The following is an 11,575-nucleotide window of genomic DNA, read 5'->3' as shown; positions in this document are numbered from 1 at the left end:
TCTATCTCCCTCTAGCTCATATAAAATGAATACAAACAATATTAATATTACAAATAAAGTAAAAAAGAAAAAGAGGAAAACAGAAAAAGAACTTTACTCAAAATAAATTTTCTTAATCCCAGTCCTTATTCATATTAATTTAAAAAAAAAAGAAAAAAAAACTTTCACCTGCTATTTGCATTCTCCCACCTTTCTCTAATTTCCAAACAAATTCTCAGTTACGCGCCAAAAGCGCCTATCTCTGTTAACCTTAATAATCTCCGACCAAACTAAACTATGATCAAAAATAGTTCTTGCATGTATCACGCCAAATGTCTCGCCGTTCCAAATCATCCTTGAGTTCAAATAAAAAGAATATAAAAAGAAGGTTTAGGCAGTCTCTAAGACAACTTGTTGTTAATTAGGAGCTTGCGTACCCATTCTTAGTTCAACACATACTTTAAGTCCATAACCCTAATATACTTTTCTAGCAAGCAAATAACATCAATCTTAAATTGTGTAAAATATTAAAAAAAACTTTCTTTCTCCTCTATAATAATTTTACTCCATTGACATTCTAATTTAAAAATTTAATCAGCAATCTTAACACCCCAAAACTTTTTGAGCACATCTGTCATGACCCCCAAAACTTCTTTAGACTGCTCCCCTCCCAGATCTTCACTGTAAGCACGCTTTGGAGATTCCATAACTTTCTGCTGGTCTTGCTCTTGCTCTCGTCTCACTCTTCTTAGGGCGGCACGCGTCATCTTCTGGCCTACTGCAGCAACCGATGAGACTGTGACTTGATCCCCTCCAACACCATTGTCCTCTGTCTGTCTATCTGCAACATCTTGAAACTTTCCCACACCGTATCCTTTTGCAGCTTCCAAAAAAAATAAGGGGGTTGCTTTTAACACATTACTATAAAAATCACGTGCCTGAGCCACAGTAACCAAACGATGTCTTTTACCTTCATACGTCGCCACCAATCCAACTGGAATCTCCCATCTAAACTTAATATCACGTTTCTTAAGTTCCTGTACTAAAAATGCAAAATCTTTCCTTCTCCTTAGGATCTTCGGAGGGATCTCTTTTAAAACCAAAACTTCTTGCTCTGCCACTACCAATTTAGTATCATAAGCAGCTTGAATAACTTCATCTCTAATTACTCTCTTTGTAAAATAGACCACCACATCTCTGGGTAACTTCCTCTGTCTTGCAATCCATGAATTTACACGAAAAACTTTGTCCATATTTCCCTCAATTTCAGATGCTGGCTGGCCCAGTACCCCTTCCAGAGCCTCAGAAATCAGCTGCTTTAAATCTTCTTTACCATTCTCCTTTAAACCCCTGATTCTAATAGCATACTGCATCTGATGATACTGAACAAGGCTCAATTCTCCATCCATTTTATCCCTTATATTTTCATTTTCTAATACCTTTGCTTCTAATATAGAGTTCTTTTGACTGAGATCCTCCACTTTTACATCCAGCTGTTGCACACATTCAGCTACGGATTCAACCATAGACAAGATGTCCACCCTCATTGCTCTCAACTTCTCTTCCATCTTCTTCTCCAATTTCTCCATTTTCTCCTCCATTTTCTCCTCCAGCTTTTTCAACTTTTCATCCATCATATCAGACATCAATTGTGCATGCTTTCCAAGAGCATCTTGTAAATCCTTAAGCGTCAGTACCTGGGGAGATGCAGGAGGAAGCAAAGCTTGCAATGAGGTCTCCTGCACCAGGGAAGACCCCGCATTCCGAAGAGCTTTAGAAGTTTTAGCCGCCATCTTCCCCCACTTTCACTTATTACGCACTTTCACTTTAAAGCTATAAAATCCATTGAGCTAGAGAGTAAAAATAAAGAGTCCACTTCACCTTGACCTCCTGTACCGCTCTGCCTGCGTCTTGATAATCAAAAGTATTTCCTTTTGGCAGGGGTGGTTGCTAACGCCTGGCTCTGCTCCAAACATCCCGGAGCAGAGGCGCTGCGCAGCTCGGAGCAACCCAGGCTTCGGGGGGGCTCATCCTTCAGCCGCCCAAGCTCTCAGCTCCAGCGGCCCCGGAGAGCTCAACCCCTACCTGGGGCCTCACCCCCTCCTCTTCTCCCGAGGAAGGGGCTTCAAATCCATCTAAACAGCTGATCGGCGCTGTTTGCGATGGAAAAACACAGCTGCAGAGCGGGCAGCCCGAAAACGGCTGTCTTCGGCGTCGCATCGCCACCGGAAGAGCAGAGACTCCATTCTGTTATCTCTTCCCTGCTCTTTCTACCAATGTCATCAATTTCCTAAAGTCATCGATGATGAAAGATTGATCATTTGATAGAATATAGAATAACGGAGTTGAAAAGGACCTTGGAGGTCTTCTAGTCCAACCCTCTGCTCAAGCAGGAGGCCCTGTAGCGGGGGTAGGCAACCTTGGCTCTTTTATGACTCGTGGACTTCAACTCCCAGAATTCCTGAGCCAGCACTGCTGGCTCAGGAATTCTGGGAGTTGAAGTCCACGAGTCATAAAAGAGCCGAGGTTGCCTACCCCTGCCCTATACCATTTCAGATGAATGGTTGTCCAGTCTCTTTTTTGAAAGCCTCCAGTGATGGAGCATCCACAACCTCTGAAGGCTAGCTATTCCATTAGTAGATTGCTCTCACTGTTAGGAACACCAGCTGCCTGCAATTAGTGCAGGTTCGAGTCCCACCAGGCTCAAGGTTGACTCAGCCTTCCATCCTTCCGAGGTAGGTAAAATGAGGACCCAGATTGTTGGGGGCAATAAGCTGACTTTGTAATAATGCCGCTTGGGGGGGGGGGCGAAAGCCCTAATAAGCAGGCATATACATAGAATGAAGGCTATTGCTAAGCACATTGATTTAGCCGCCCTGAGTCTTTGGAGAAGGGCGGGATATAAATGGGATTAAAATAAAATAAATAAAAATAAAATGTCTCCTTAGTTTTAGGTTGCTTTCTCTGCTTGGTTAGTTTCCAACCGTTGTTTCCTGTCTTGCCTTTTGGTGTTTTGGAAAATAGTTTGACACCCCCCCCTCACCTTTGTAGGGTCACTGATGGCTCAAATCTCTTGTTCGTGCTGCTTTCAGCAAATAAGTAGCTGTAACCCTGGTTCAGCAGCATTGCTACATGAATTTGAGAAATAAATCCCTTAATTTTTGAAGCATGTATCTCAAAATGACTGCAGGTCACAAAATATTACCCATTGAAGGCAAAGTAGTGGGCCATCCCTTCTCTTCCCCCTGATAATATTTCTCCCTGTCACTTCATCCTACATTTCCCCCCCCTTTTTTTTTCCTGGATCGGTGGATACATCTGTAAATAGAACACTGTGTTATAGCTAACTTTTACATTTTTTTTCTTGGAACATCGGTAGAGCTAAATAAAGCTCAACAGTCGATTGTGACAGAGGTCTTGCATACTGACATCCCGTTAATTTTAAGACTTTTTAAAACTTATCTTTTAAAAAGTCTAAAGGGGCAGGGACCCAAGGGCACCCAGAAAGGTGCACATTTATGCCATAGCACCTGTGAGATTTTAACCCATATTCAGTTAAAATTCATTGGGGCTCCTTGGTCCAACTCTGGTTCTGGAAAAGGATGCTCCTATGCTTTGATTCTGAAACTGTCCCCAGGACAAAATGTTCTAAAATGTGGTTAGAACACCTTAGCAGCCTAATGTTTTCCTGTATATAAATCTCACTGCGTTCGTTGGGGTTTACACCTTGCTAACTTTGCTTTGCCTTCATTATCTTGTCACAGCTGCCAGAGGATTTATTTTTTTTATTTTTTTTTGCAAAACTACCAAAAAGCTGCGGAAGCTTAATTGGTTGCGATTTGTTAGGATTGAAAGTGCTGTGGTGAGACCAAGCATCCCTTAACAGCGCTGAGAAAAGGCTGCCTGTGTTTGTCGAGCCGCTTCTGTGTCTGCTTCAAAAGGAGCCTTAGCGCGTGCACTTTTATAAAGGGTGCATGTAAGTAATGTGGACTCGATGACATATGAGTGTTTATCCCAGTGTTTACACAAATTCATTAATCGCTCCTCTTCCAAACCACTAGTTAGCGTCCCTGGAAGTTTTCCCATTAGCATTTTATGCACTCCGGCGTGTATCTCCTCTTTATGTTTCAGCTTATTGTGTAGACGGGAGACAATGAATGAATTCCTGAAAAGCTGGATTATGAATCACTTGACCTATCACCAGATGAACTGAAGCTAGTTTAAGAAAAGTAAATTTTGGTTTCCAGGCATTAGGCCGGCTGGCTCTGGGCAAAGAACAATTTCAGACCCTTATTTTTGCATTAGGAAAATGGAAGTATAATGGATTGACTGAGAGGATGAATGGATACTTCACCTTTTATGAGGAGAAGTATGAGGTGGGCATGTCCTCCTCTCTCTAGGTAGAGCCTTAGACAATAAAATAATGGATACAATGCCAGTTATGCCGAACTGTATTTCAGCCTCATGGAAAAACGGTTACTATGGGCTCAGAGTCTTTTCTCTACTTTCTATACTAAGGCTTACCAGGTCTTGAGTTTCAAAAATGAGACAGCCAGTAGATGGCAGCAAAAAGACACTATGCTAACTCTTTGCTGCCCCCTGGCAGTAGTACTGATTTTTGTAGTCATGATCTCATAATATTTTTTGATGGCATTGTAGGATGATACAGTATTTAGAACCATTTATGGCGCTTATAAGTTGTTGGATCATACACTTGTTTAGGTTATTTTAAAAGATGGTCTGCAGGGAATGGCCTAACTTTAGGGGTCATTGGTGCTCTCTGAGCTTGGTTGTTGTTGTTGTTGTTGTTGTTATTTTGCAATGTTTCATGTCAGCAAGAAAACAACCAAGCTTAGAGAGCATCAAGGACCCTTCTTTTCAACCCTGAGCTACAAACTTTCTCCATTATTGGAACCTAAGTTCAAACAATGTTTGAAGATGGTTTATTTCTACTTGTTATATTTAAGATTGCTCTAGTGACGTTTTTAGGAATTACGGTAAGGTCAAATGCAACATAGTTAATGTAAACTGAAAGTGAAAGCATTCAATCAGGACATTCACAGAGAGACAGCAGCTAAATGTATTTAATGGTAACATCTCCCTGTCTTGTTCATAGGTTTCTCTTAAGTCAACTTCTTCACAGGTGTGCCAATCTTGTATAAATATTTTGTACCAGATTTCTTTTATGCCTTGCCATTCTTACCAAAACAGTGATGACTCAAACGATAAGTGAGGCGCTCAAAGAGTACAAAGTATGTTGGGAGTTTTCCCCAGGTTGTTCAGGGATGGTAGGGCAGAGATGGGTCACCTCCAGTATTGCTTAACTGTTTTCAGTAATGTTTTCTTTCCTGGCTAAAATGGCAGCATGTTGACCATTAATGGCAGCAGAAAGTAAGGAGAACTTAGTCGCTAGGAGAGGTTGTGAAACCTCTTTTGATTCTTACCCTACAATCCTGTTGTGGTTCTCCATGGCTCTTAATAGCAAGGAAGCAATCTTCTACCCCACCATGTCTAGCTGGTATCTGCAGCATGCCATGGAACAAGTTGGATCCTGGGAGTTTTGTATTCCCAAGAATTAAGCCAGCTGGGGAATTCTGGGACCTGAGGTCCACACATCTTCAAGTTGCCATGGTTGAGAAACACTGCCATAGAGCAGGGGTCCCAACTCCCGGTCCGTGGACCAGTACCGGGCTGTCGCATGCCAGCAACCAGTCTACACAAACAAGCAAAGCCCCATCCACAGGATGCAGGCAGCACACAAAACCACCACCACCCCCTCTGGTCCACGGAAAAACCTCTCTCCATGGAACTGGTCCCTGGTGCCCAAAAGGTTGGGGACCTCTGCCCTAGAGGTTTCGGTCTGAGGTCACAGGTAATTATGGCCCCAAATCTTCTTTTTTGCATCTCCCAGAGAATCCCCCGATCACAATTGCTTGCTGATATTTTGGGGTAAGAAATTCAAGATAGAGCCTAATACAGGTAGTCCTTTACTTACGACCACAATTGAGCCCAAAATTTCTGTTGCTAAGTGAGACATTTGTTAAGCGAGTTTTGTTCCATTTTCCAACCTGTCTTGCCACAGTTGTTAAGTGAATCACTGCAGTTGTTAAATTAGTAAACATGGTTGTTAAGTGAATCTGGCTTCCCCCATTGACTTGGCTTGTCAGAAAGTCACAAAAGGGGATCACGTGACCCCGGGACACTGCAACCGTCTTAAATATGAGACAGTTGCCAAGCATCTGAATTTGGATCATGTGATCACGGGACTGCTACAATGGTCACAAGTGTGAAAAACGGTCATAAGTCACTTATTTCGGTTCCGTTGTAACTTCAGACAGTCACTAAACGAACTGTTGTAAGTCAAGGACCACCTGTATTGGCTTAGTCTATTCTAAAGAGAAGAAGAGGAAGGAAGATGGGGGAGATCCAGAACTCCACCTGTCAGGAAAAACATATTTCCCAGCTCTGTGTTAACTGTGTTTCCTGACTACCCCAAAAAAATTCCCCTTACCTGTTGCATATCTCTTAATAGCATCGATCCTTAATTAATTTCTCTCTGAATTCTATCCCAAATATAGCCATGTCAAAGTTTGCTGTAAAAATCTCATCTGATCTCTTGGCCAATCCACTCTGTGAGCAAGACCCTAAATTTCTTGAAATGGTGATGGCTCTGGACACAGCAATGAAAAGAATGGATTCTTTTAACCAAGAGAAGGTAAATTTTGCCCTGGATATATTCCTAAGGAGGGAAGGAAAATTTCTCCAACTTTGACATCCTTAACTGTGAAGTTTTCCTTGATTGTTCCACAGTTCTTGTCAAGATTGTATTACTGACATTATATTAGAGGATGTGCAAAGGGGTACAAATATTCATGACTGGTATTGTACAGTAGCAGCAACTACACCATTGTAGAGCTGTGTACTTATCTCTCAGGATTTTGAGAATCACTTAAAGTTATTAGAGAGTGAAATTTGAAATAATGACAAAGAACAAAATAGGCAATTAATACTTAACAATTTGAGATTTAGAATAGTAATTGCCATAGAACAGTAATTCTCAATCTGTGCTTCTCAGGCTGGGATTTGCAGCCAGGTGAATTTGCACAATTATTACATGTAAATCAGAACTTCCTGAATTTAATAGAATTGAAAGAATTATTTTGGCTTATCTCTTGTGGGGGGCACAAGCTATATGAATCCAACTTCTGTCAGTGTTCACTGAGTTTGGTTGTTTTCTTGCACTGATGATGTTACCTAGCCTGGTATTGAAATATCTGCAAGAAAACTGTCAAGCTCAGAGGCAAGTAGCAATGGTTCAACCCTGAACCTCCTATGTTCTCTATTGTTGGTATTCAACTTTTGTCTCGTGTGCTTACTCATAATGGCTTTCTAGATGTTCTCGTTCGTTTTTTAAAATAATTTCATTAAAGGTTTTAAAAACAATGATAAAAACTAATACTAATATAAAGTAAGAAGAAGAAAAAAGATCAAGGAGAAAGCTAAAAGATCAAGAAAGAAAGAACAAGAGAAGAGCAAGAGAAAAAATTCAAACAAGTGGCTTCCGATCTTCTTTGTAGCAACTACCGGTATATAAGTATAAATATACCTCTTACTCTGACCTTGCAACGGGACTCTCTTCTTTCTAGTATCTATCCGGTCCAGACATCAACTCCATAAATCATTGAGTTAATTTTGTTCTGTTTTACACAAAATGTACATAAAAGGTTTCCAGTCAGCAATAAATATAGATGTTGTATTTTCTCTAATCAATGACGTCTCAGCCGATTCCATCATTTTCACCAACCATTCTGCAATTGTAGATATTGCTATATCTTTCCATCTTTGTGCACACAATACTTTCACAGCAGTTATCGTATACAAAACCAAAGTTCCACAATTCTTTTTCCCAACTATTTGTCCCTCATTCTGGCTCTTTATATTTTGGACTAATTTAAGATTTTATGTTATATTATGAAACACATTTCTGTAATAATCTCATATTATGAGCACCATATATAATGAACACTGACAGAACTGGAGCAAGAGTAGATCCATTAAGAACTGAGAGAGAAACACCAACATATTTAGAGGAACCTTTACATTTAGCTAAATTGTTTAGCTAACAACAACTAAAGAAGCCACAGAATATTTAATTTAGCTAAAAATGAAAATGGGGAAAGGGCAACCGAAGTGGGAAAGAATATACTTGGAAAACATGGAGTTGGGCATGAAGTTCCATTGGTTCAAATCAGTGTTTCTCAGCTTTGGCAACTTGAAGATGTCTGGACTTCATCTCAGCTGGCTGGGGAGTTGAAGTCCAGCCATCTTCAAGTTGCCACGGTTGAGAAACACTGGTTCAAATGATCTTCCTTGTTGGTTCTTGAAAATATTTCTTCTTGTTGTTCTTCTAACAGGTGAATCAAATCCAAAAAACAGTCATTGAACCTCTGAAAAAGTAAGTAGTGATGTTTCCATATAAGCAACAATCTTTTGCAATCTTTACAAATGAATGTGATTTAACATGGGAACGAGAAACATGCTTTCCCTCAAGGCTTATTGGGTGAAACCTACAGCTTGTGAAATTCTGCAAATCCCAACTTGTGTTTAGAAAAACAACAAATCTGGAATTTCTAGCCTTCGTTTTAGAGAGACTATCCAAGCAAAATAGAATAAAAAATTAGGAGTAAGTGTACATAAAAAAAACACCAACAAGATATTACAACTCTTTTGCTCATTTGCTGATAGATTAAAACCTCTTCCCTTATTATTTATTTAGCATATGGCATACAGTGTCTGAGAAATCTGCACATGCTAGACACACAATGCAGTCCTGACAGCCTAAATGGCCAGTTCATTTTGTTCGGCAGTTGCGTGCCTATTCTACATTTACACCAGTTAACTATTGGAGCTTGAGTTGCTCGCTCTTCTGGGCTCCTCCGCTGGTCATACCTCGACCCGTTTTTTTAATACCTCATGTGTAGCCAGGTCCAGTCCCAGCTTCTGCTCTCCACACACATGAATGTAGCTAGATTTTTTTTCCCCACCAAAGTGGTACCCATTTATCTACTTGCAGTATTGCCCACTTTCGAACTGCTAGGTGAGCAGGAGCTATGGATCTAGTGACAGGAGCTTGCTCTGTCTTACGGAGCCAGACTCGAACCGCCAAAGTGCAGATCATTTCTGCTGGCAGTTCCTGTTGTGATTCAGGGTCAGCCTGTGGGTTCGGCAGTTGGGTCGGATGACTCAGATGAGGGGGAGGAGGGGGGTGTTGAAGACCTTGCTGATGATAGCCCTCAGGCAGGCCCCTCCCACTTGGTCACCATGGAGACCCAGCTGTGTGAGCCTGACAGTGTGGATGAAGATGACCCACAGCTGGCCCTGTTCAAGGATGCCCGACGCAGGAGGCAGTCAAGTAGGAGTAAGCAGAGGAAGGCAATGGGGCTTCTCGGAAGGAGGGAGAGAGAAGCCACGCCCTGAACTCTTTATAAAGGACTTGTTTGGGGAGGGCTGGTTTGCTGAAAGCAACCGCTCAGATAGTGTTTCAAAGCTCCTGTATCTTGGTACGTGTCTTGTTTGTTTTTTGTAGTAATAAATTTGGCAGACGTCATTCCAGCCTCTTGCCGTTTATAAAGGGGTTGCCTTTTCTGCAGGGCTGGTAGCAGGCTGGTACAGAACAGTTCCAGTGTCAATAAACCACCACATCCCCTAACCTATCCCCAAAAGGGATTGAATGTAATGTTTTCTAAATGAAAGATGTAGTCGGTTTCATTTAATTAAAGTACATTTTTGTTAAAGGATTGAGTAAGTTTGAACAGATTTTGAAACTTGGTACACAGTTCATTCCCCTGCAAGCTACCCAGAGATCTCTTACTATTTGTCAGGCTTAAAATGGAATCAGTCATTCAATCTCTATCTGCAGAAAGTCTCTTGGGTAGATGTTCCCATCTTTGGGGCTGGGAATTGCGCAATCTAATTGCAAGAAATTTATCAGCTTCCTGGTTAGGAATAGCAGCTTCCTTCCTGAAACTGAAAAAAATAAATAAAAATATTCTGTTTAAAAGTGCATTTTAGCTAGGATATATTCAGATATGTAGGTTTTTTTTAATTACACTGCAAGTCTGTGAGCTTCTTTTCCATGTTTTTTAATGCCATTAGCATTTATTTGAGCTATAAGCCAGCATCTGAGGTTCTTTATAGTGAACTTCTATTACTACAATCAAATGATGGCAGAAATTTTTAGATTCCCTTTTTTTATTACAAGGAAGTTGTGTGAGCGAGAACAAAATGTCTTTAATAAGACAGCAAGTGAGGCAAATTGCTCAGTAACACCTTTTGTTTCACTTGACATTTTTCCTGCTTCTAAATTAAAGTAACATAGTCTAAGCCAGGGCTAGGCAACCCTCGGCTCTTTTATGACTCGTGGACTTCAACTCCCAGAAATCCTGAGCCAGCATAGCTGGCTGAGGAATTCTGGGAGTTGAAGTCCATGAGTCATAAAAGAGCCGAGGTTGCCTACCCCTGGTCTAAGCAATTGGGCTTACTGCCTGTTAGGAATGGATCAGGAGCAAGGTGGTTGAAGGTGGTCTGGAATTTTGTAGGGTTTGTTTTTATATCTTCCTCCTCCTCCTCCTCCTCCTCCAACCTCTTGGTTGAAACCATAAGCAGGTTTAGAAGCTTTTTAAACAGAATTTACGGAAAGCTCCAGTGTTCACAAGAGGACCTGTGTCTGCCCCTTAATGGCCTCAAATGGTCTTCTTCTTTGACTCTAGTGGTCTTCCTCCAGCCGATGTGCTTCAGATATGATGGAATTGCAGTTTCTAGGTAACATAATCATGGTGATTTAGGAATTTGGAGAGCATCTTGTCTCCAACCCCAAATTTTAATGTGCTGCCAGTTTGAATATTTGATTCATATGGGAAGGCATTTAAAACCAAACAGGTTTAAGCAGGCTGCGTACGTTGTAATGTAGAAAAATTAAGTACCGAATATGTATTTTTATTTGGGGGTTTTAGAGTGAAGGGAAACTCTTGTCTACGTTTACCCAAAAGCCCATTAAATGACTTGGAAAGGCAGAGACAAATTAAAAGGAATGGTTTGTAAAGCACATCTGGATGAGGAAACTACAGCTTGCTGAGAACCATCCTGCAGATATAGCCAAGGTTCCCGGTGATCTCTGATCTAGGAAACATTTTTATCTGGTTGTGTGAAAAGATAAAGAGTCTATAAGATCTCTGAAGGGACACCTATACAGCTTCCTATGGCTTTCTTTATCGATCAGGACATACGATTGCTCACTGAAAAGTAATTTCTGATTAAGAAAAAGACATCACACACACCCCAAAAATAACAGCCTCACTGTAAACGGACTGCATAGGAAGCACATATATTTTTGTAACATCTGTCTTCTGTTTAAAATCAGCACATTTTGTCTCTCTGCCCATACATATCCTCTATGTGCGGATACAGTAAAGAATTACAGCACGTGCCTGTGAGAGGTAAACTCTAATTGGATGCGCTAATTGCTGAGTTTTATGACGATGGGCCACCTAGCCAGAATGCTGGCTTGGCTTTTCTACCACTTCCCTGCCCTGTTGTT

General features: G+C 41.0%; 1 protein-coding gene across 2 annotated transcripts in view; it reads left to right on the top strand.

Moving 5' to 3' along the window:
* The window catches only part of BIN3 (bridging integrator 3), a 114,689-nt gene that overhangs the window by 61,737 nt on the left and 41,377 nt on the right, over positions 1–11,575 (top strand). For both annotated transcript variants that reach the window (XM_081333841.1, XM_081333842.1), the window contains 2 exons: positions 6,558–6,694; positions 8,394–8,434. In XM_081333841.1, coding sequence (XP_081189967.1) covers positions 6,558–6,694; positions 8,394–8,434 — 178 coding nt within the window. The remainder of the gene's footprint in view (positions 1–6,557; positions 6,695–8,393; positions 8,435–11,575) is intronic.

This window comes from Vipera berus, assembly GCF_964194415.1.
Source record: "Vipera berus genome assembly, chromosome: 8".
In the NCBI taxonomy this organism is placed as follows: Eukaryota; Metazoa; Chordata; class Lepidosauria; order Squamata; family Viperidae; genus Vipera; species Vipera berus.
This window is presented reverse-complemented; position numbering and strand designations above follow the sequence as displayed.